The following is a 25,717-nucleotide window of genomic DNA, read 5'->3' as shown; positions in this document are numbered from 1 at the left end:
AATAATAATATATATATATATATCGCTTTACTAATTATTATTTCTGTAAAAAAAACGTTTTTGTTAAATTACTAATGTAGTAATGTATTACCTAAGCTAGTGTTAATATTTTACCTTGGGTAGATATTGCTTATTGACATATTCGTTTTAATCTAATATGAATACTTTAAACTGTCACTAGAATATTATAATATTGGCAAAAGAGATAATGTTTCAATGAATTTTACTTGTATTGTTTCCTTACACGTTCTGTTTGGAAATCTCAAACAAAGAAACAGTGAAAGATCCCATTACACAAATCATAATAATAAAATAAAAAAATAATAACCAGTTAAAGCTACAGGTCGATGTGTATAAGAAAACTGAAACTCTGTTTTTTAAGTAATTGGATACACCTATAAGCTTAATAATGATACTTTTACATACAATTAGTATCAGGTCTTTCATTTAATGGGCATAGGATATCAATTAAATCAGAGTGTAAATATTGTGTTAGAAATTGTATAGCAAATTCATTAAATACCAAGTATTTAATGAAATTATTTATACAATTTTTGTAAAAATGAACGTGCCACCATTGACCATTTTTATTATCATTAATTACATTAGGGCATTGATAGGCAAATAAAATAAAATTCATAACAGTAAAGTTTATTTTGAGAATTAGATATGCACATCAGATAATATTTTTTAAATTTAATACGTATTTAAACATATATATATTGTATATAATACATTATTTGTAATATTGAACAACATATCTGTTAAAATTTCCTATTCGTTCTGTAATATTATAGGGCCGAATTGCTATAAACACGGGCAAGCATAGTGTTGAAGCATGTATATTGTATACTACAGAGTAGTACAAGATTACTGTTAAATAATTAAAAAACATTGCATAAAATGTATAATAACTAAAGAAATTTAAATAATTAAATTTATATAACTATAACTACATGGTTACGTATTTTGGATATAGATGCTAAAATACGTGGTAAGTACACGCAAATAACTTTTTGTATACAGTTACTGGTTAGTATGGGCAGTATGGTTATCTATTTACCTATAGTTTAACGTTGGTATAAACACAATCAACAGTGTTAACAAGATAAAGTACCAACCGGTAATGAATGAAGTAATATTTTTTTGAAAATAAATAATAATAATTTTATTTGTTTTTATATAAGCATATAATAAATATATATACGTGATTAGTTATTAGTTATTAGTTTTTTTTATTTAGATGGACGCAACATTGTAGACTCTTGTTAGAATAAATGAACAATTGTTTAATTGTTGCGTATAATTTAATAAAAATAAAAAAAATAAATCCAATATTTTTAAATTTGACGATTGTAGCACTTTGAAGAACTGATAAATGAGACTCGACGGTTTTTAGAAATTAAAAATAATAACCGTGGGTGAGGTGTGGCACTGCGGAGTGTAACGTCGTTATTATACATACATAGACTAACCTTGGTAGATATAACAATAGTCACACGTTGCTAAGGCTGAAAAAATCATTTTAATATTTTTATTCTCAATCATAATAATCAAACTGACACATTATAGTCCTTGCTAGATAATTGTGTCTGAAATGTTATAAAACCGTGTTACGATATTGTCAATATTAATGAAATTGTAATGATAAACCATAATAATAAGCTTATTCAAAACAAAACAAAAAACTAAACAAAACACTAGAGCTGCTTTGAAATGTTAAGTATATATCTCTATACACTATACAGTAGGTACCTGTGCAAGTATTACACGTACCTGCACTACATAGTATAATATACATTGTTTCGTCATAATACACACAAAAAAAATTCTGAGGACAAGAAAAATTATTATAATGTAACATATTTTGATACATAATATAATAATATATAATAATTATGTTTACAGAAATGTGACAAAATTTAACATTACGTCAAAAAAATTGCTTAAAAAATTAAAATATATTGTTCATATGTACGAGAGCTGTAAAGTTTTGAAAAAAAAATTAGTTATTTGACATATTTTATTCATATTTGGCAATGTTGTTTTGTTCTCATCCGGAATGCATATTTTATATTGTGCAGTTAAACTCATTAGAACGTGACTCGCAATCGTGGCCATTTAAAATCATTCAAAATAAGAATACGCGTAGTAAATAAGTAGGTACCTATACTTGGATCACGCCCGTTCTATAACACGACAATAAATATTTCGATAATTTAATTTGTATGTAACTCAAGTGACTCAAATAATAACAGCAAAAAAAAAATAATAAACTACAAACGAATGGGTTTCACTTTGATAAATGAATAATGACCATTTACAGTAACCATAATGTAGATATAGTGAAAGGGACAACGCAATAACGTAGTTTAGATAGGTAGGTTATAGACTATAGTTACTGGAAGTGGGTAATATGATAGGAATGTTAAAATAACATGTAAAGTAAGTGACAATTTTTATTTAAGAATATGATGGCGTAAATGTTGTATACAGAACAATTGTAGTCTTAAAAACGCATGAATAATAATAAAAAAAAAATAATAAATTACAGTACCTACGGATAGTTATAATAACATGGAATTTTGATGACGCGGTACATGTTAAATATAAACGATTAGGTAATCAAACAACGACAAACTAAAATTAGTGATAAATGTCTAATAAAAAAAAAACCTGACTTAGAATGAAATAAGAAAATTATTTTTCTTTCATTCTAAGTCATAAGTAAATCATAAGTATTATATTAATAATTTATTTTTAAACCTGTTTAACAATCTTCAAATTAACTATATAGGTTTGTATAGTACTTATGATTTATAAATTGTTTCTAACTTATTTTGATAAAAATAAATTTTTAATCTAATTCTATTATTATGAGTTATAAACATAATTTTAATCAAAATTTTATTTCCTATTAAATTAGTAGGTATACTTTCTGTTATGTAATTTTTATTTCATGTTTCTAATTTCTATTACTCGACTACTAAAGACCATTGGTTATACATACTTTGATACATAACTAATATGTATGTTTTTTTATTAATTTTAAACCAGAAGACAAAACAAGTTTTTTCATAATACATTTTATATGGTATATTACTTTAGTCTATACAAGATATAATAATAATTAAATAAATGTGATTAAAAATTTAAAAAGTAGACACACATAATATACACGTACATAAAACTGTTCAATAGCAAACAATTGAACAATACTAAATTTGCTACCCAGCCTAGAACTTCGCAGAATTGATATGTAATCATAAACTAAGATCTCTGGGATAAATATGTCAAGAATTAAATAACTAAACTGTAGACTCATAGTAGAAACATTCTTGTTCGCACTGACATACATTTAATTCCTTTTTCGATGAGTGTTTAATTTGTCATGTAGTATGGTGACACGTACTAAGTGATGGCCACTAAATTAATTCTTCCTCTTTTGCGCCGTTCATTCGTATATATGACTCAATAGACTGAAATATTTTCACGATAATTCAACGTTACTAGTTAGTAGTTACTACCTATATATTATATTATAGATCAGAAAATAATAAGAATATCTGAAATTGTTTTAAGTAACTTTTTATTAATACTATTATTCTGGCACTCTACTTGTAGTTAGATGATTACATACGGTTATGAATGAAATAAAATCTCTAAGAATTCGATGCTAATTTAGTGATAGTGCTATACGAGCATTATTATTTATATACGAATAAAGTATAGTATAAATAATACATTTTATAGTTTAAAACTTAATTGTCCGTGACCAATACGCGATTATGTATAGTTAGGTACATCAAGGGCACACTGTGGGCATTATTAGTAAACTACGGATATTGCATTACACATGACTGATGTATACAATGAACTTGCCGACTAATTAGAATAGCCAAATTATTATGTACGAAAAATAACCGTACGATATGTACCAATTACACTATGTGCAAGACTATAATAAGTAATAATGATTACAACATTTAGGTACACCATTATCGTAATATCGTTAGAAAATCATCTTTACGAAAAAAAATTAATACATTTTACTCATTAAAATATTATAACACAATAATTATAACAATATAATTTACCTATCTGTAAGTTTTATTTAATTTAGACTTTTATGTTCATATAAAATTGGTAATTATTACTGCATGCTGAAAATCGTTCAGATCTAAATAAATATAATGCTATAATAGGTAGTCGACTACATCCGCACACACTTTAGCCGATTGACGGATTTACAGACTCGTGCTCGTGCTAATGTGCGATAAATTATAATATGCGATATCTATAATACGTATGATGTGCGTGCTCAACTTGTTTCGCCAGACACGATTGAAATTATTTACACATATTACGACTAGGCATACGCGAGTTCACATAGTCGGCGGGCGCGTGTACTTTTTAAAATGGTGATAGACATCGTATAATTGAAAACAAAATAAGTGTCGAAAATGAGAGTCACCAAGCATATAATTACCGATACTCAATTTGTTCATAGGTCGTTTTTACTTGGACACCACACGTAACACAACATATACTCGATCGAACACAGTGGTAAACGTTATAGCTGGTAGTTATAGGCGCCCAAATATATTTAATGAAACGTATAAGATCACTAATCGAGATTATAATATTTTAAATTCATTTTCATTTAAATAGCAGCAACACTTTTCCGAAAAATGGTTTAAACGTTAGCAATCATTGTATTTACTACTGCATACCGAATACTAATACAATGATTGCGTGCTAGCTGTTGTTAACCGGAAAATACATTTTGATGAGCTATTTATTTAAACAAATTAGATTCTAAAAAAATTTTACACGCGACAAAGAAACAAGTATAATTCATCAAACCGATGTATACCCGAGTAAAAAATGAAATCATTTTTACTGTTTTTTTTTTTGTACGCCAATTTGTCTATCCCTCCTATTTATAATAACTTTTGATTTATTCATTTAGCCTCCGGATGGGTGAGTTTTATTTCTTCGACGCAATTTAATAGATTAATAAATATATTCAACAGTACCCTATATGTTTAATTTTTTTCAGAAGCAAAGAATGTGATCTCTCAAATGGTATTAAAACTATCTGTTGTGTATTTTAATTTAACCCTATATTAAACGGTCTCATATTTTATCAGTTATTTCTTAAAAATTAGTGGACATAAATATAATATGCCTTGCAATTATACTTCGGTTTGTATCCTTAATTATACACGATTATATCAAAACAGCCATTTAATGAAATCGTTAATTTTCTTTTTTAATTCACTATGTATCATTGCGGGAAATGTTTTACTACTGAACACTTGGTGCAAATATGAGTACGATTATTTCTGACAACGTTATAATATGTTCGTCGTTATTACAATATTATTGTTTTTAAATGGAACAAATAAAGGAAAATAACTAATGAGGAGTACAACCAAAATATTTTACATAATATTATACTAGCTATATCTATTTTTGCTTCAGTAACTATGTAGGTATGCGATATAATAAAAGAAAATAACGCCTGTTACATGTAGTTATATGAATATTTATTATTATTCGCGGATCGCGGATCGCAAAATGACTGCAGTGTTAACTATTTCATGAATAACATCCGACGAGCGAGGTTCCAAGTTCTCAGATCGTCTTTATACAATATCTATTACCTACACTATATATACCATTGTCATAAAACCCACATGTAATTATTATAATATATGCGGCTGAATATGGATGATTTAAAACATCGTGCAGTTTTGCGCAACGGGAAGTATACAATAATGATAATATGTACACAGGAAAGTCGATCATCTATAAGGTCCATACTGCATACACATGGTCAGCGTGGCTAAATAAAGGCTATCAAAAAAGAAACGAATTAAAATTATGATTTTATGAATAAACGTAGTATATTTTATAATGAACGTGAAAGCGCTTTGACGATTAATTGTATATGAATATTAAATATATAATTTATATAAATATAAATAAATAATATATTATATAATATATAATATTTATGTATCACGCTGATGGCTGTCATGTCTCCCGGCACTGCAGTAGAGTCCGACCAAGTCCAATACTTAGGTATATAGTAATAATATATTATTCTTTTATTGACGGTAATAATAATAAAAACCTAGTTAGAAAGCAGTTGGTCGTCGTAGTCCCCGTCGAAATCGTTGCTCATACAAGTAGGAACGACAATAATATTATACGTATGTACTACGTACATCATATAACATAATATACGTTTAGAGTATGTGTGCGCAATAAACTCTTGTATATATTCGACGGACGACGGAAAGGGTTGACCTCGCAAAAGTTGATTATATGCGGACCGTAAATGGAACTATTAGATATATATATATATACTTGGAGGTTGATTTATATGTAATTCCGATGACTAATTGAGTAAATGCCAACCATCTGTAATGTGGCGCCCGTCGATCAGTCATATATGGTAGGCACCTATAGGTTTACTACTGAAAAATGTCAACAGAAATTATTTCCAGAAAAATATATCCATTAGATAAATTTTTTGGACGAGATAAAATGTCAAGTCAGGTTAAGTTAAAGGTAAAAGCAAATTATAAATTAGGTAAATATAATGTAATGTTTAAAAAATATTCTTATAGATTATAAAATCAAATAATAAGAGTAATTTCAATTTAATAATTCGTTAATACTACCTAACCTAATTCGAGTCATGAGGTCTAAATATTGAATATGTACTTTAATTAATTAGTATGGCCTGCCATATGTGTAGCTGGATTTTCGAAACTCTGTTCTAGTGCACAAACTTTTATAACGTTGCATTTGACCACTTCAGAAATATTTTTCCGGGCATTATTATAGTTATTACTTAGATTTATTCAATATATATCATATTTAAATATATACCTAGGTATTATATACGTTAAAAAACGAAAAAAAATTTTAATAGAAACGTTAGCTGCGTGGCTTTTTACAAAAAGTACGGCAAATTCGTAATAGGCATTTACAAAAATAAATTGGTCGACTTCCTAAACGAACGCTTCATTTTAGCACAAAATCTAGCCGAACGACGAACAAATCCTTTCTCCTAAATCACTCGTATGTCGACATAATCTTTAACGGTGCTAGTAGGTATGTATGTATAATATAACATTATGTGTTGCAGCAACACTACGACCCGTTTAAACTGACAATATCAAACGGCGTGGCGACGACGTAGGTATAGGTGTATAGCTGTATCAACCAAAAACGATGATGTCGACTTTGACTATATTGTTGCAAGCTATACATATTATATTACAATAATTAGTATCGTCATCGGAGTGAATTTCGAAAATTTATTTTTTGCTGCGAAATTATGTCAAGAAAATTACCGCCCAAAAGGTACACATCCTACAGACGGCTCTCGATGATTTCGTATGCTATACAATTGACAAAAGTACAAAACACATTATAATACATTAGCAGCATTAGCTATAATATCAGTTATATACAGTCGTTGTCGGTTTTTACCACGCGATAATCGATAATAATAAATATTGATCGTTTGTGACACGACTCATTTATGTGTATTTACCGAGTGTGTGCGATGTGCATATGGTGTATAATATTATAATGCTGTAATGTATACTAAAGTGTGTGGTGAAAATATGTATGAAAAAAATATGTACGAAATACCTACGCTCATCCGGGAAGTGGGCACCCCAGAGCGTTTTTTCATTTCGGTTTTAGTGTTATCACGAGAACCGGTTGCCCGCGACCTATAGCTACTGTGTTTTAAGTATGGGTACACGCCCGACTTAACGACGATGAAACAATGGGTTTGCAAACGAGCATTTTATGCAGAACGGACAAACATTGGACGGCGAGGCGAAGCGAGACGGCAACTGTAGTTATAATATAACAATAATAATAACATAAACGTCGACGGCGAAATGTAAAAAATGATCCACGTCAACGACGGTAATAGCAGTCTCCGGACCTTTTTCCTGTGACCCTCATCTTAATTATGTCGACGAAATACGTCCAATAATAATTTGCATTAAACATTTAAAATGGTTTTGCTTGCAAAAAGAACACGCACGTCACCAATTGAAATAATAAAAAACACTAGTTTATTTATCGTTTTGTAGGACCGGGTTTCTAAGATCGCAACAGAAACTATTCGCAGTTTTGGTCAAAAATGATTGCCCAATGATTAAAAACTCAGTACTGTCGTAACCGAGGGGGACCTTAGAGTTTATCAAACAAAATCTACAACTTAAACCGATAAGTTTCATTGAATTATTCAATACCAACGGATTAAGAATTAAAATCATGTATTATTGATATCAAAATACGCAATGTTTGAATTATTGAAGTTAATCGTACTCCATATTATGAAGAATATAAGTTTATCGATTTATTTAAGCTTTATTTTTTAATAATATATACTTAAAATTGTTGTTAATCCTATGTAGGTACCTATTATATTGAATCCTACTATAGGGTATCGACAAATTCAATGAATGTAATTGAATTTATAAATTTTAAATTATATCTGCAATCCTTATAGGTCGGTTAAGCTATATCGTCTTTAACAATAGAGTTTTTACTTATTTTGACCAACACCGATAATTCTATAACAGCGTTTTTTAATTCATGGTACATGGAAAGCTCACAGGTAATGAGCAAAGAAAATCTGTTTTTACAACAACAAAAAATATATATTTTATGTTAATTAACATTAAATATTATTTGGTTAAGTTATGATAAGTAAAACAAAAAAATAGGGTTTTTAGGTTACGGTAGTGGTAAATGAACATTTATAAGCTGTGTAGATGGTATGAGAATGTAAATAATATTGAGAACTGCTGCTCTTGGATTCGTTTTATCGAAAAAAAAAAACAACTATCGATAGAAAACTGGTCTGCGAGCATTTGAAACCAAATGGTTTTTTGAATTTGCGATCACAATACCGTAAGTAGATATCTGCGTAATAATAATAATAATAATAAATAAGCGTCGGCCCAATGTTGTCAAACTAGTCGTATTTTATCGCAAAAATCAACATTGCGTTTCATTACATGTATACACGAATGTATTGTCAGATCGACAGAACGTTAATAATGTATATAAGGCGTCGACGATTGTGGTCGAATTGGCAACGGTGTAACTACGCTGGATAAAAAGTTGCCGTCGGATCCCTGGAGACGGGAAACGCGCGAGAGAATAAAACGAGTTAAATTATTAATAATAATAATATATTGTTCGTAGACTTTCTTGCGGCGCGTCGTGCGAAAAATGATCGCTATACGTTTTACGCATGACGTAATATAATACATGTATATACCATATATGTGTTAACCGTTTACGATCGTTTCGCGTGTATGCCAACTGCGGAACGCCGACGATAATTACACACACCTACCTATATTATGTTTGGGATTATAATATACGTGTTTATTTTTAAACGAAAAATGATCCTATAGGTACCGCTTTTTATTGCAGATTTTGATCGGTGGACTATAGATTTAAAAAAGAAATACATTCACAAATTACTGCGCATATTATTAGATTATTTTTGTATGGAGAATGATTAGGTTATAACAAATATATACACTGTCATGTATATACTATTACAAGAACTTACGACGGTTATGCATAGAGTACACGTATTCTATCTATATACACATACCTACATAAATCGAAATAAATGTGTATACGGTCGAAGAACAGTATATGGGACTGCAAACGAAATAAACTGTTCTTGTATAATAATAATTACTATATGGACAATTATTAATGCATTACTAATTTAAATATAAATACAAATTAACATAGACGTATGTACGTACGTCATGATGTGCTGTACTGTTGTGCCTAAGAGCATAGCATCCGACCGTACCGCCCATAGTAACTTTTGTTAACGGTGAATTATTACAATGTTATTTTTCTAATATTGAATAATAGTGAAGTAGGCACCCAATTAATAATAATAAATTTTATGACAAAATTGTTGTGTAATATATGTGTGAACTTATTCTTAAACATATATTTTTATGTAGGTACCTACGGAATGATCGATATTAAGATTACACTTTTTACTCAATTGTTGTGACAATGGAAATATATTTTTTTTTGCTTAGTTTTTATAACACTATTTTTGCAAAAGGTTTTAATTTCTATGATAACAATAATTTACATTTTTTCATTCTATATATACTGAAATTTACTTTTTTAATTATGATGATGTATGCCTACATGGTTACATATCAAATATTAAACAATTTCGTTATTTTAATTGATATATGCTTTTAAACTTTAAATTCGTGTAGTTATATGGTACAACAGGTGATACCGATATTCGAATTTTAGTCTCACATAGATTAATCTAAACTTTTATTATCGATAGACATTTTATTTCATTGACATTCGATATTTAAAGATCAATATTTTTAAAAATATATTTTGCGTTTAATGAAAAAATTAAAATTTTAGTTATTACTATATTAAAATATATATATATATATATATATTTTTATATGCCTTTCATTATCTCTTAAAATATTTACTAAACATATTTCAGTTTATTTTTAATAAATGTATAACAGTTTATTTTCATTTCCTCGTTCAGATGTTCTATGTTTTAAAGCAAACATATTTCATAACAAATTGTGTACAATGCGCTCTAGTTCCCAACGCGTAAGGAATACCAATATTTCAAAAGCGTAAATACTATAATAGTAGACATTAGCAAAAACTAAATAATAATCATGCAAGCATCAATTAAATCCTTGCACAACAAGTGAAAAATGCCTACATATTTCAAATTAGTAAATGACATTAGATATACGAGTATACAGGTAATTCGCTCCCTTCATTATTGTGTACCACATTCAAAGTTTACATAATTTTAAATATCTATTCTGTTTTTACGATTTATTACATTTATAATGTTTTTGTATGCCCTATTATCACTTTTATAGTTTTATAGTTATAACTATTAACTATATTCAAGTTGTATAACACTAAAAAAATACTTTAAAATGTTTTGCATAAATCACGTGCAGTAGCTATAACTATTGTCTACTTTAAAAATTTATATTTTACAGTTCTATATTAAGATGGTTATATACTCCGAATAGTCTAGTATAACTAGTTACTACCCAAAATATCAAGAGGTTCATTATATACAATTATTAAATAACTTACTTTTTATAAATTATTATTATTATTATTCATTATTTTTTTAATGGAAAAGGTAAAAATATAACAAATCTAACAGCATATCATCTATAAATAACATATCCTGTGTTTCTAAATTAGTATCTTATTTAACACTAAATGCTTATATAATTCAAGGTTATATCTCAACAATCAAAAAAATAGAAAAGTTAAAGCATTAAATTCAGGGACGACGTCTCTACATTAAATATAAAAGTAATTACTAATTTATAGTAGTCAGCATAATTATACTCGATTCCTCAAATGTGATTTTAACATGTTCTTACTCAAAATTAGAAAATATTTTGTATTATTATAATATTTTATTTACATATGAATATTTGATTTGACTTACCCACAGGTACAAATTTCGCAAATGCACTGTTCCTTTATGATTGAAGTAGTTTCCTTTTGATCCTTTTTCGACTTTTTATCTACTTTATTTTCACGGACTTTTTTCGACGAAGATACGTGGTTTTCATAATTTTCGGTAATACCTTTTACTACTGATTTTTCGAACACCGCTTCGGATATTGTTCTATTTTCTATTACTTCTGCGCGATTTGAAACAGACACGAAGTCAGTGATATCTTGAACAACAATATCATCTCTTATATCTTTCTTTCTAACAGGCCTCTCAGGATAATATTCGGATGTATTCGATGTTACTTGAAAATCTTGCACTATAGATTGCTCCGAAAACTGTCGAGATTCAATATAAGATTCTTCAGAAACGTCATAAAATACATCGTGAACGTGTTTAATATCGTTTACAGACGTAGTAAAATTATTATCAAAAGACATAATGTCCGTATTCGTTTCATCTGGAACACCAGATTTCGGTTTTCGAGGAATTTTCTCGGGTACTTTAAAATTTTTTACTGTTTTCCCATCAACAGTAGTTGTACTACTGTCATTACTAGTCTTAACAATCTTTGTTACTTCACTATTTGATAATGATTCATCGATAATATAAGTCGTATTTAAAACGAGAGAACTAGTATCTATATTTAAATCTGTCCGTTGGCTGCTTGTATTAAATATATTGGATTTAGAATTATTTTTTAAAATATTTCGAGATGGTTCTTTGAAAGTCTTGATTAATTTTCCACCGACCATGCGTACTGATAGGCCTTCTTCGTCGACAATATCAACATTAGTTATCGGTGTAGATTTGTCTTTTTTCGCGTCTGGTTGTTTCTTATTTCTTGACTCGTCTGGTTTATCTGTTTTTTTATTTACAGACTTAGATGTGGTCGTTGTTTTTATGTCCGATTGGTCATTTTCTCCAAACGAACTTGAAAATGATGATTGTTCATTAGTAATAAACGATGTTGACGTAGTAACATCGCTTGAAGAAATATCATTAATTGTATTGCTACTTGATTTTGATACTTGCGTAGTACTTTTTTTGGACGGTGATGGCTCCTTAAAAGTCTTGATTAATTTTCCACCGACCATGCGTACTGATAGGCCTTCTTCGTCGACAATATCAACATTAGTTATCGGTGTGGATTTGTCTTTTTTCGCGTCTGGTTGTTTCTTATTTCTTGACTCGTCTGGTTTATCTGTTTTTTTATTTACAGACTTAGATGTGGTTGTTGTTTTTATGTCCGATTGGTCATTTTCTCCAAACGAACTTGAAAATGATGATTGTTCATTAGTAATAAACGATGTTGACGTAGTAACATCGCTTGAAGAAATATCATTAATTGTATTGCTACTTGATTTTGATACTTGCGTAGTACTTTTTTTGGACGGTGATGGCTCCTTAAAAGTCTTGATTAATTTTCCACCGACCATGCGTACCGATAGGCCTTCTTCGTCGACAATATCAACATTAGTTATCGGTGTGGATTTGTCTTTTTTCGCGTCTGGTTGTTTCTTATTTCTTGACTCGTCTGGTTTATCTGTTTTTTTATTTACAGACTTAGATGTGGTCGTTGTTTTTATGTCCGATTGGTCATTTTCTCCAAACGAACTTGAAAATGATGATTGTTCATTAGTAATAAACGATGTTGACGTAGTAACATCGCTTGAAGAAATGTCATTAATTGTATTGCTACTTGATTTTGATACTTGCGTAGTACTTTTTTTGGACGGTGATGGCTCCTTAAAAGTCTTGATTAATTTTCCACCGACCATGCGTACTGATAGGCCTTCTTCGTCGACAATATCAACATTAGTTATCGGTGTGGATTTGTCTTTTTTCGCGTCTGGTTGTTTCTTATTTCTTGACTCGTCTGGATTATCTGTTTTTTTATTTACAGACTTAGATGTGGTCGTTGTTTTTATGTCCGATTGGTCATTTTCTCCAAACGAACTTGAAAATGATGATTGTTCATTAGTAATAAACGATGTTGACGTAGTAACATCGCTTGAAGAAATATCATTAATTGTATTGCTACTTGATTTTGATACTTGCGTAGTACTTTTTTTGGACGGTGATGGCTCCTTAAAAGTCTTGATTAATTTTCCACCGACCATGCGTACTGATAGGCCTTCTTCGTCGACAATATCAACATTAGTTATCGGTGTGGATTTGTCTTTTTTCGCGTCTGGTTGTTTCTTATTTCTTGACTCGTCTGGTTTATCTGTTTTTTTATTTACAGACTTAGATGTGGTTGTTGTTTTTATGTCCGATTGGTCATTTTCTCCAAACGAACTTGAAAATGATGATTGTTCATTAGTAATAAACGATGTTGACGTAGTAACATCGCTTGAAGAAATATCATTAATTGTATTGCTACTTGATTTTGATACTTGCGTAGTACTTTTTTTGGACGGTGATGGCTCCTTAAAAGTCTTGATTAATTTTCCACCGACCATGCGTACCGATAGGCCTTCTTCGTCGACAATATCAACATTAGTTATCGGTGTGGATTTGTCTTTTTTCGCGTCTGGTTGTTTCTTATTTCTTGACTCGTCTGGTTTATCTGTTTTTTTATTTACAGACTTAGATGTGGTCGTTGTTTTTATGTCCGATTGGTCATTTTCTCCAAACGAACTTGAAAATGATGATTGTTCATTAGTAATAAACGATGTTGACGTAGTAACATCGCTTGAAGAAATGTCATTAATTGTATTGCTACTTGATTTTGATACTTGCGTAGTACTTTTTTTGGACGGTGATGGCTCCTTAAAAGTCTTGATTAATTTTCCACCGACCATACGTACTGATAGGCCTTCTTCGTCGACAATATCAACATTAGTTATCGGTGTGGATTTGTCTTTTTTCGCGTCTGGTTGTTTCTTATTTCTTGACTCGTCTGGTTTATCTGTTTTTTTATTTACAGACTTAGATGTGGTTGTTGTTTTTATGTCCGATTGGTCATTTTCTCCAAACGAACTTGAAAATGACGATTGTTCATTAGTAATAAACGATGTTGACGTAGTAACATCGCTTGAAGAAATATCATTAATTGTATTGCTACTTGATTTTGATACTTGCGTAGTACTTTTTTTAGACGGTGATGGCTCCTTAAAAGTCTTGATTAATTTTCCACCGACCATGCGTACCGATAGGCCTTCCTCGTCGACAATATCAACATTAGTTATCGGTGTGGATTTGTCTTTTTTCGCGTCTGGTTGTTTCTTATTTCTTGACTCGTCTGGATTATCTGTTTTTTTATTTACAGACTTAGATGTGGTCGTTGTTTTTATGTCCGATTGGTCATTTTCTCCAAACGAACTTGAAAATGATGATTGTTCATTAGTAATAAACGATGTTGACGTAGTAACATCGCTTGAAGAAATATCATTAATTGTATTGCTACTTGATTTTGATACTTGCGTAGTACTTTTTTTGGACGGTGATGGCTCCTTAAAAGTCTTGATTAATTTTCCACCGACCATGCGTACCGATAGGCCTTCTTCGTCGACAATATCAACATTAGTTATCGGTGTGGATTTGTCTTTTTTCGCGTCTGGTTGTTTCTTATTTCTTGACTCGTCTGGTTTATCTGTTTTTTTATTTACAGACTTAGATGTGGTCGTTGTTTTTATGTCCGATTGGTCATTTTCTCCAAACGAACTTGAAAATGATGATTGTTCATTAGTAATAAACGATGTTGACGTAGTAACATCGCTTGAAGAAATATCATTAATTGTATTGCTACTTGATTTTGATACTTGCGTAGTACTTTTTTTGGACGGTGATGGCTCCTTAAAAGTCTTGATTAATTTTCCACCGACCATGCGTACTGATAAACCTTCTTCGTTAACATTCTCAACAGATTTATTTGATACAGATTCATTTTTCTTTGTGTATGGTTGTTTTGTATTTTTTGTTTCGTGTGATCTCTCTTCCGATTGATACAATGATTTAGACACATTAAAATCGGATTCATCACTGTCTAGATATGAACTAGTAACTGAAGTATGTTCATTTGTTAAAAACAATGTAGACGTTGTAATATCACTAGTTGAAATATTACTCGATTTAGAATCATCAAGACGGTTTTTATTTGTTGGTGTTGGTTCGTTGAAAGTTTTTATTAATTTTCCTCCGACCATGCGCACCGTCAAGCCTTCTTCGTCGATATTTTCAACAAATTTATTTGATTTAATTTTATCTTTTATAGTATTTGACTGTTTCGTGCTTTTTGTTTCTTCTATTTGGTCTGCTATTTGATACATAGATTTGGGAGTTTTCAAATTTGACTGTTCGCTTTCTTCATGTGAACTCAAAAACGAAGTTTGTTCGTCTGTTGAATATGACGTTGACGTTGTAAAATCACTAGATGAAATATCACTGGTTAAAATGTTACTTGATTTTGATACATCAATGGTATTTTTTTTGGAAGGAGTTGGCTCTTTGAAAGTCTTGATTAATTTTCCTCCAACCATACGCACTGATAAACCTTCTTCGTTGACATTATCAATAATTTGTTCAGATTTTAATTTATTATTTTTTACATTCTGTTGTTTTTGGTTTTTAAGTTTATTTTGTTCATCTGATATTTGATAAGCAGAGTTGGACGTTTCTGCATTTGTTTTATCAAATAAGTTTGTTTCCCCAAATGAGCTCGAAATAGATGATTGTTCATTTGTAATAAAGGATGTTGACGTTGTGATATCACCGGATGAAATGTCACTGTTCAATAAATTATTTGACAATGAAATATTTGATACAGTTTTTTGAGTTTTTGTCGGTTCCTTAAAAGATTTTATTAATTTTCCACCAACCATACGTACAGTTGACCCATCATTTTCATCATTTTTATTTTTTTCAAATAAGTCTTTCGTATTATCTTCAGTACTATACCTAGAATCATTAGTTTTAATACTTTTGTCATAAAATGTTTTTAAATTTCCATCACTTGTTGACGTTATTTCATCAATTTCTTGATTTGATCTAGAAAATATCGGTATATATTTTTGTGTAATGAACATCTCGGAACTAAAATCATCGGACTTATTAGTAGATACATTTTGATCAATTATATTTGATTCAAATGTAGTTTCTACGTTATTATTATACTGTTGTTTATTATTATCCATGGTGTAAGTTACATACCCCTCTTTAGTATCCACGATATTTTGAGATTGTTTAGATTTTACAGGTGTATTAAATTGTTTTATCAATTTTCCACCAACCATTTTTACTGTTAATCCCGAATTTATTTCCTGGTTGTCAATAATTTTTTTTGAGCTTTTATTTTCGTGGTTCTGAAAGGTAGTTTTTTCTTTAGTGTCATTTAATACATTTACAGTATTCTCAGATGTTTTTAGTTTTTTTGATTCATTATCAATTTGTTGATGATCACTACCATAAAAATGATTTTTTGTTTCGTCAAGTTGTGTAGTTCTTAACGATTCATTTTTTGATAAATTTATATTTGTATTAATTGTTGTATTTATAAAATCTACTTTTTCACTAACGTTTGGTTGATATGAATAATTTGAGTTATCTCGTGATACATTATCATCTATTGATTTGATTAATTTTCCATTTACTGACCTTACTGTATTTTCGTGTTGTATTGCATCATTTACAGCTGATATTTGTTTTGATTCGGAACTGGAACTAACATGTGAGGTAACAGTATTATAGTTAGTCTCAGTAGACATCAATTGATTAACCGACGAAGATTCGTTTTCAAAGTTTTGCGACAACAAATTTGAAGTAGAGTATCGCGGCGAGTTTAATACTTCCGGCGTTTCTGTGCCACCTTCAAAGCAATATTTGTCAGCATACTCGACGTACGCATTGGTCAAATCTGAGGTGTTCGACTCTTCGGTAGTGGTTTCTGTGGTCGATTGCGGTACATCGTCTACTGTTTCCACAGTCGTATGAATGTTGCCATCTTGATCGACCGTGGTGATGGTCCGAATGCTTTTGCCAGTTGTAGTTTTTTTTATGGAAGATGAACTCAGTGATTTTGAAATGGAAGCCGTGGACGAAGATTCTGCAGCCTGTCTGGAAACAGCGCCTTTGACCAACGTCTTTTTCGCGGTCTGCGGTGTTGAACTGCGCCCTTTACCGCTCACATTTAGTGGTTGTTCATTAGCTACCTTACTGCTGAACATTTGTTTCGGAACCACCGTCGAGTTTTCATTCTTAATAATAGTTTTTTCACTTACCTTTGCGGTGTCACTTACAGTTCGATTTTTTGTAGGATCTTTGGTTTTTTTTGTAGATTTAAACATTTTATTATTATTATTATTTTAAGTAACCGAACAAATAATAAACAATAATAATTTAACAATTCTTATAGCACTGCGATAGCAAAAACAAAACACCCGACGCACGTTAACGATCGCACAAACAAAAATATTAATATTAAAAAAAATAAAATAAACAGTATAACAACAGAGCGAATGAGTACAGTGTTATTCGACTACTGACGGACGGCCGACGAAAATCTCGCTGAACGCTGTGCTTCGTGAATCGAAGAGGTGGCCAGCAATAAGTGGGATACGCCTTCACAATCCTCCACAGCACTATTATAATGCAACTCTCTTAAACCAGTTTCGTCCTACGCCAATTACCTATGACAATTTTTTATCTTACTCATCAATGGTAGTCGATTATTTTTTAAATTAAATTAATGTATTATTTAAATCTTGGTAATAGTGTTTTGTTTTATTTTTCTATAGATCAATGGTTCGTGCTTATACGTTAATAATACATTACCTACTTATTGTATATTAGTTATTACTTATTATTTTAAATTATACAACTCACATAAACATTTCATGTAAATTATAAAATATTATTAATCAATTATTAATATAATAATATATAAAAATACGTCTTATCTGTCATAGTTATATGTTGAGATAAATTATAATATATTTTAATTTCTATTAGTGTCGTATTTGTGCACATGTCTTAGTAGGTAGAGCCGTATAGGCTTAGTTATTTTAGTTGTTGATATTTATCTGTTAATATATAGTTATAGTAACATAAAAAAAATTAAAACGTAAGAGATTTTATTGGTATACATCTACATTTAAAATGCTTACCTATAAAGCATAAACAACTCGTAAAAAATTCATACTAATGAGAAATTGCAATTTATGAAATCTTTTACTTATAATTGAAATGTATTATTAAATATTCGTAAGATACTAAGATATATATAGTTATCTATATAACAGCTACACTTAGTGCATACTATACGTATATATTATACTACATAATAACATAGTATTTATAATAAAAACAATACTATTACGCTAAAAGTATTTAAAAACATTTTAAATACGCAAGTTTAAATTAAAAAATATATAAATTATTATTACAATATCGATTACTCCATTATCACATGACCTGTGTTTATTTTTAAATTATCTATTTTCGCTTGATAGCTAAATAATAGTGTACTATAATTAAAATAATATTATTAATTGAATACAATAAATTATAACATTATTTTAATTAAAACATACACTTTGATGTTGTATCCAATATACGAGATAGACTAAACGAGCTTGCCTAGGCACTGAAAAAAATAATAAAGATCATTCTTATCCAACACTTTAAATAAATCTTAAAAATATTGTGGATATTTAATTATATAATATTGTCTGTTTAACACGACCTAATTTATTTTATTTTTTAATTAAAATAGGCTAGTGACAGGCAACTTGCAATGAATAGGTACGTGTTTTGTACTTTTTTAGGTAGTAGATAAGTAAGTAACCGTATTTAGCAATACAAAATTATATTTCGAGAATAAGATCAGCAGACAGTAGTTAGTACTGTAGACACTTTTTAGAATTACTTCGAGGTCTAAACAGATGAAAGGTTAAACGTAATACCACAAATATGTTTATTGTTAAGCATTTCAATTATAATTATATTCATTTTAAAAATAGAACATTATTTGGTCATAAAAACACATTTAAAATATGTTATTAATATTATTCAAATCCATCAAAAATAATTTTAAAATATCTTAATCTCCAACTTTATACATCAATTAGATTAGGTTAACCAATTTTAAATAGTTTGTTTATTGGCTTATTCCTTTATAATAAACGAATTTAAAAATCACATTGTTACAACAATCCTCACCAAGCAAAATAATGTTTGCATTAATGAGATCAATAAATTAAATGAAAAAGCCATAAACATAAATAATATTATTTGTTTCAAATTATTTTGAGTTTCCGAAAAAAAAATAGTATGAAGAAATCGTATTATTTTGATTATTTGATGAATTATACGATAATATGTTAGATAGATAGGTGTGTCTTAGATTATGTTCCTCTTAATTATATTATTGCCACCGTTATAATTGTATCGCGTAATTTACGTAACAAAAAGAAAATAGACGGAAATTCAAAATTTTAAATTTTTAACTAATTATATTATGCGTCATGTTTATTTATTTTGGTTAATTTTAGACGTAGGTATATTTTCATAAAATAAACCTATATCCTGTTAACAACAATTATCAGTGCCTTTGTAGTGCACTACGTAAAGATAATAATGATTGGGGGGGAGGGGTCTTTGGGGATTAATTACTATCATCTCAAATACCAGAATTTATCATTATTTTTTTGTATTATAATTTATTAACTTAATCTATTATAACTTTCAGAGATGATTTGAGTTTATTATTATTATTATTATATACATTCCTACCTAATTCCGCGGTTACCTATAATAATAATAAGATGAAAACTGTGCGGTCGAGATTTTTCACAATAATATTATTATATTTTGTTGTTATATTATGCGTGCGCGACGTATCAAACCGGTCGCACGTTACGATTTACTTCTCCGATTCTCCGGACCATGTAAGGCACTCCCACTCAAACCTTCGTATACAAATCGATGATGCAGCCTTCCTCCGCAAGACGGCGGGATATACGTGGGCAGCCGGTTTATCCGGCGCGAATACGCGAGATATTGAGACATACCCAAAATGGAAATCGAAGGAGAACGTATGTAGGTACCTAAATACACGCACACGCGCGCGCGACGTCGGTATATATTTATATGCACGTAATATGTATATAAATATAAAGTCTGATTAACGATTCCAATGTTTCCATAACGCCGCGATTGACCATATTTGGCGGTTTTTACAGCCGCCATAATATAATATATTTTATACTGTATTGTTAGACGCAATCTCGCCGAATTATTCATTTTCGATACTGTATCTATTGCATACCGCGAAAATAAGATTTGCGTCACGTTAAAAAGCTCCTCCTCGATTTTCAACTATCATTAAACTATACAATATATCGTATAGGTGTATATCTCATTTTTTTGCAATCAGGTTCCCGTTTGCGATTTTCCTAGGAAAATTGTTCTTTGCGACGCGCGGCATTTCATGTATTCCGTATACATAATAAATGACCCAAAATTGATATAATATATTAGTCATGTCTATTTACAGTGATGCCCAGCTATACTATATACGATATACCGTGGATAGACGATTAATACGTAGTGGGACTTGGAGGAAAGCTATGGACAATCTGCAGTTATAAAAGCACATTTTAATCCCTACTTTGCCGCTCATCCATCCAACAGATTTTACCTGTAATATATCCACCTACGTGACCCGCAATATCGTTGTATAGATTATATATACATAATATATAGCTATATTTATATAAGTATATTGCAGAAGTACTGTATGTTTGTGCATATGCGCGAACGACTTCCCACTCTAGTTATACTTTGCCGTCTGCAGAAAAACTATAGCTGGGTTTTATATAGACGTCCTACTGACTCAGATTATTATCGCGTAGCTAGTACCTACTTCACGGTGTTTGACTGATGTTATGAATAAAAACGTATAATAACTGCAGTCAGCGCGGCCATTGTGTCAGTTTCCGCCAGGTCGATCCGACTATTATATAGGTGACCAGATGGTTAAACTTACTACTCGGAAATCGCTCTTGCGGGTAACCTGACCTATTTTTTTTACATTTATCCACCTACAAGTCATTACATGGAAATGCAATAATGTATTTATGGGATTTATGAGTTATCTATGACAACAAATTTACGTCTTGACAGCCTGCAGATCATACACCGTCATCGGTGATGACAGAGCCCCTACAACAAGTTGGGGGAAATTTAATTTAGAACAGGTGACCGACTATTAGTTGATAAATATTATGCAATACACTACGTATTTTGTATGCTGAATGGTTTGAACCCAGATCCGAATCATTTAAATAATATTGTAATAAAAAGACATTATTATTTTTAACTTTTAACAATTTTATTATGGACGTTTTTGTATATGGTCCGCAAAAATATTTAGTGTGGGGGCTCAAATTTTAATGAGGAGGTCTGGTTGAAGGTACATGGTACATGTATAATATATGATATAACTACGAAATAACTAATAATATTGTGAGTTCAATACTTAAATCTTTAATTTTGCGATCGCGCATACAATTTCAAATCGATAAAAATTTTATATTTATATTATTTACACAATAAAAACTCTAAAACAAACGTCACCATTTACCATTACACAGATATATTAGAATCCGTATTATAAACAAACACATTAAACACACACTTTTGTGTAGGTATGTCATCGGGATGTAATTTCGTAATATTCGTGATTCTGACCACTGATTGAACGTAAAATAAAATAATATATTTTAATGACCAATGTGTAAATAATAAACATTTCAGCTGTATAATAACTACGTAGGTATACTAGTAAAAGATATTATTCAGAAGCGGACACTTCCAAGTTATTATTATATTTTAGTCGGGTTTGAATATTGAGTGGGCGATTAATGATTATGTCTCATAGTCCCATACGCGATGTGGTATCTTTGTGTTCGTATGGCACATAAACATAACTGCTAATAGATTATAGGTACTATAGGTACTAGGTACCTAAACTATAGGAAATAGTCTACAATGTATGATTAAAGTACACTGCATTATAATTATTAACAGTAGATAATTATTGGTAAATAAAAATAATGTAGATGATGTAGTCTGTAGCATGTATTGATGTATCAGAAAAAAAATTAGTGTTGTTCAAATGACTATAGGTGACCTCAGTCCTACCCCTTGTAATATTGTTATACCGATAATTTATATTATTTATCTGTACATTTGATTCGATTTTGTAGAAATGTAGATAAGATTTTTCTCTATAATATATTATAGTATAGAACGCATCATTTGGAAAATAATTTTATTATTAAGCCTACCAATTATCGATTTTATTATCGTACCTACATTTCTATTACTTTTATTTTTTATAATAAATACTAAATTATTTCACTGTCTGTTTTATATCAATACCCTCCCGGCCAACTTAAAGGCGTTGCAACATTTGGACTTTATGTTACACGCCACTGATCTGGTGGTAATCTGGTATGCAATTGCCATTTTTGATTATTTTATACATTAGTTTTAAATCAACAATAGGGAAATTATTTTTCAATGTAAACAATAAAAATATATACAAATACACATAAGTAATATGAACTATTTTTTTATTATTGAAAATTTATCATGTTTTTATTATTATTATTAATTTTTATAAATGTTAGTACCCTGCAGTAGATATATCTAACATCATATTACGTTGAATTTATCTGGACATTTTTTAGTTTTTAATCGATGCTTGCAAACATAATAGTATAATAGTATTTTGTACATAGGCAAAATAGAAAGAAAAATGGTCAAAAATATAATTTTATATCATAATATTTATAGGCTTATTTTATAGATTCATCTTAATACTAAAAAAGTTAGCTCTCCCCCCTCGAAATTTGAATAGATTTCCGCTTATTCTATTATTACTATTATAAAAATTAATAGATACTAAGTGCCAACACCAGTATAATTGTTTTAATTGTATAAGTTCTCACTGTTCAGTGATCACTGTCTGTATTTCCTATTTCTAGTTCGGGCTAAATGTATTATACATTTATACTTAATTTTTTTGTATCTCCACAAGTATCAATTGGAAAAAAATTTATCTCGAATTTCACACTTATTATTTGTAAAATGTAATTGAAAATACCTCCCTACAAGCTCATATCTTTTCTGAACAATGGCATCGCTAAGACCACAAAATAAAATGTATCTAGTTATTTATTATAAGTGTATTAATGCCACCGCAGTAATAATAATTTCGAAAAGAAAAGTCTGAATGCAGAATACAATAAATATAGGTACACGGATACGTGGGAATTATTCAATCGGATTATTGTGTGTACCTAGCTGTATAGTGTACTCATGGTTCATGCTATTATTTACGTATCATAATCATATGTATACGTTTACTGTTAGAAAAATTAAAATGCAAAAAAGCTTAAAACCTACTCATCAGAAACTATAGCTTGAATGCAAAGGTGGGCATTAACAAGTTAAAAAAATAATTTAACTTAACTAGTTAGTTTATTTTCTATTTTACAAACTTACCTAGTTTAATTCACCGTTGAGATAACTTGGCTTTTAAATACGTTGATTTAAGAATAATATATTAAGTTAACATTAAAAAAGTATTTAACATTTTTGGTTTGTTCTAATAGCCTTATAACATTAATTGCCTGATGTCTTTCCACGTCACTGAACAATTCGCCAATTAACCGATTTTAAATTTTTATGAATTCCAAATGTACACTGTTTAAAATAAAACTATAGTAATAGATTTTTGTTTTTTGATAAAATAATAAATAATAATATACATAGACAGACACAAAATATATTAATCAAACGGTTGGTATTACTGATTTAAGTAATTTTTTACAGTTTTGTATTAAACCATAATAGATATAAAAATGAATATGTATAATTTATAATATTGCATTTAATTATTTTATAATATTTTGAATTCAAAGTTTTTTTTTAAAAAGATAACTTTAACACATTAAACATTTTTATAAAAATATTAAATAATAATCTTTTTTTTACTTATTATATAACCTTAAATTGCTTTTGGATTTAAAAAATAATATTTTTTAATTATTATTTGAAATGTGTATAATTTAATAATCATATAGGTACACTAATGATAAATATAGGTAATAGGTGTAGGAACATTATGATAAACCTTTAATAATCAACACAATTGTTTATTTTATCTTAAGAAATTAGAAAAAACAATTAAAAATTGCTCTTTATGTAAACCACGAACTAATTTACTAAAAAGTAAATCATCATTTTTTAAATTGAGGTAAGTTAATGTACTGATCTATGTTAATTTTTAACATAACGATTTAGCTTTCAATTCATTTTATTACAGTTTCTGTACAAAAGTAAGAAATGAATATGCCAGAGCTTGCGTTAATGTGCAGTTATGCAAAAAATGTGCAGTTCTTATTTAAACGTTGTGCAGTTCATAAAAAATAGTATGTTTTGAATTTTTAATTGTAGTGATGACCATGGTTTATCCCGTGGATTTAATCTCTTGATATTCATAGATTAATGATCAATGTTTCAATCATAATTCCTAATAGATAAATTCAGTAAACAAAATAATGTCAAATGATACCTATGTTATAAGCTCATAGATAGGGCTCGGAAGTTGATGCATTTTGCATTTTTTTTTTTTTTTAGGAACTTTTTTGACGATGCTCTCCTGGCCACAAATATGTTTTATTAGAATGTGAATCTGAACAACTAATTTTTATTTTGCATTTTTTTGCATTTGTTGGTGTTTATTACTTTTTAAGTTATTTTCCCATATTTTTAGTCATTTTTACTGATTTCACATTAGTTCACTTCTTAATGTTTCTTGTCAATTATTGTGCCAATAACCTACTTAAAACTTTAAAATTACAATGAACTAAAGATTAAGATTAGTACCAATCCGATTTTATCTCACCGATTACAGTCCTGGTTGTCGTGTTGTACTGAATATTATAGTACCTAAATTTTATTGTTTTTTTGTAGTATATTCTTATCTAGATTGTTATTTTAAACATAAAGAAATAATATGTAATGAATAAACTAAAAATTAAATTTAAAATAAAGAATAAAATTTAAAAAGCAAAATATTCACAAAATTGGGTATTGATATAGAAGGAATACAATAAGAACTTAAAAGTATAGTAA

At 29.3% G+C, this 25,717-nt stretch overlaps 1 protein-coding gene across 1 annotated transcript in view; it reads right to left on the bottom strand.

Annotated features, from left to right (window-relative positions):
• The window catches only part of LOC113551291 (titin-like), a 32,004-nt gene extending 13,958 nt beyond the window's left edge, over positions 1-18,046 (bottom strand). The window contains 1 exon segment of the mRNA XM_026953453.1: positions 11,561-18,046. Coding sequence (XP_026809254.1) covers positions 11,561-17,856 — 6,296 coding nt within the window. The 5' untranslated portion in view covers positions 17,857-18,046.
• Between the last annotated feature and the right edge of the window lie 7,671 nt (positions 18,047-25,717).

The sequence above is a fragment of the Rhopalosiphum maidis genome, chromosome 2 (genome assembly GCF_003676215.2).
Source record: "Rhopalosiphum maidis isolate BTI-1 chromosome 2, ASM367621v3, whole genome shotgun sequence".
NCBI lineage: Eukaryota > Metazoa > Arthropoda > Insecta > Hemiptera > Aphididae > Rhopalosiphum > Rhopalosiphum maidis.
This window is presented reverse-complemented; position numbering and strand designations above follow the sequence as displayed.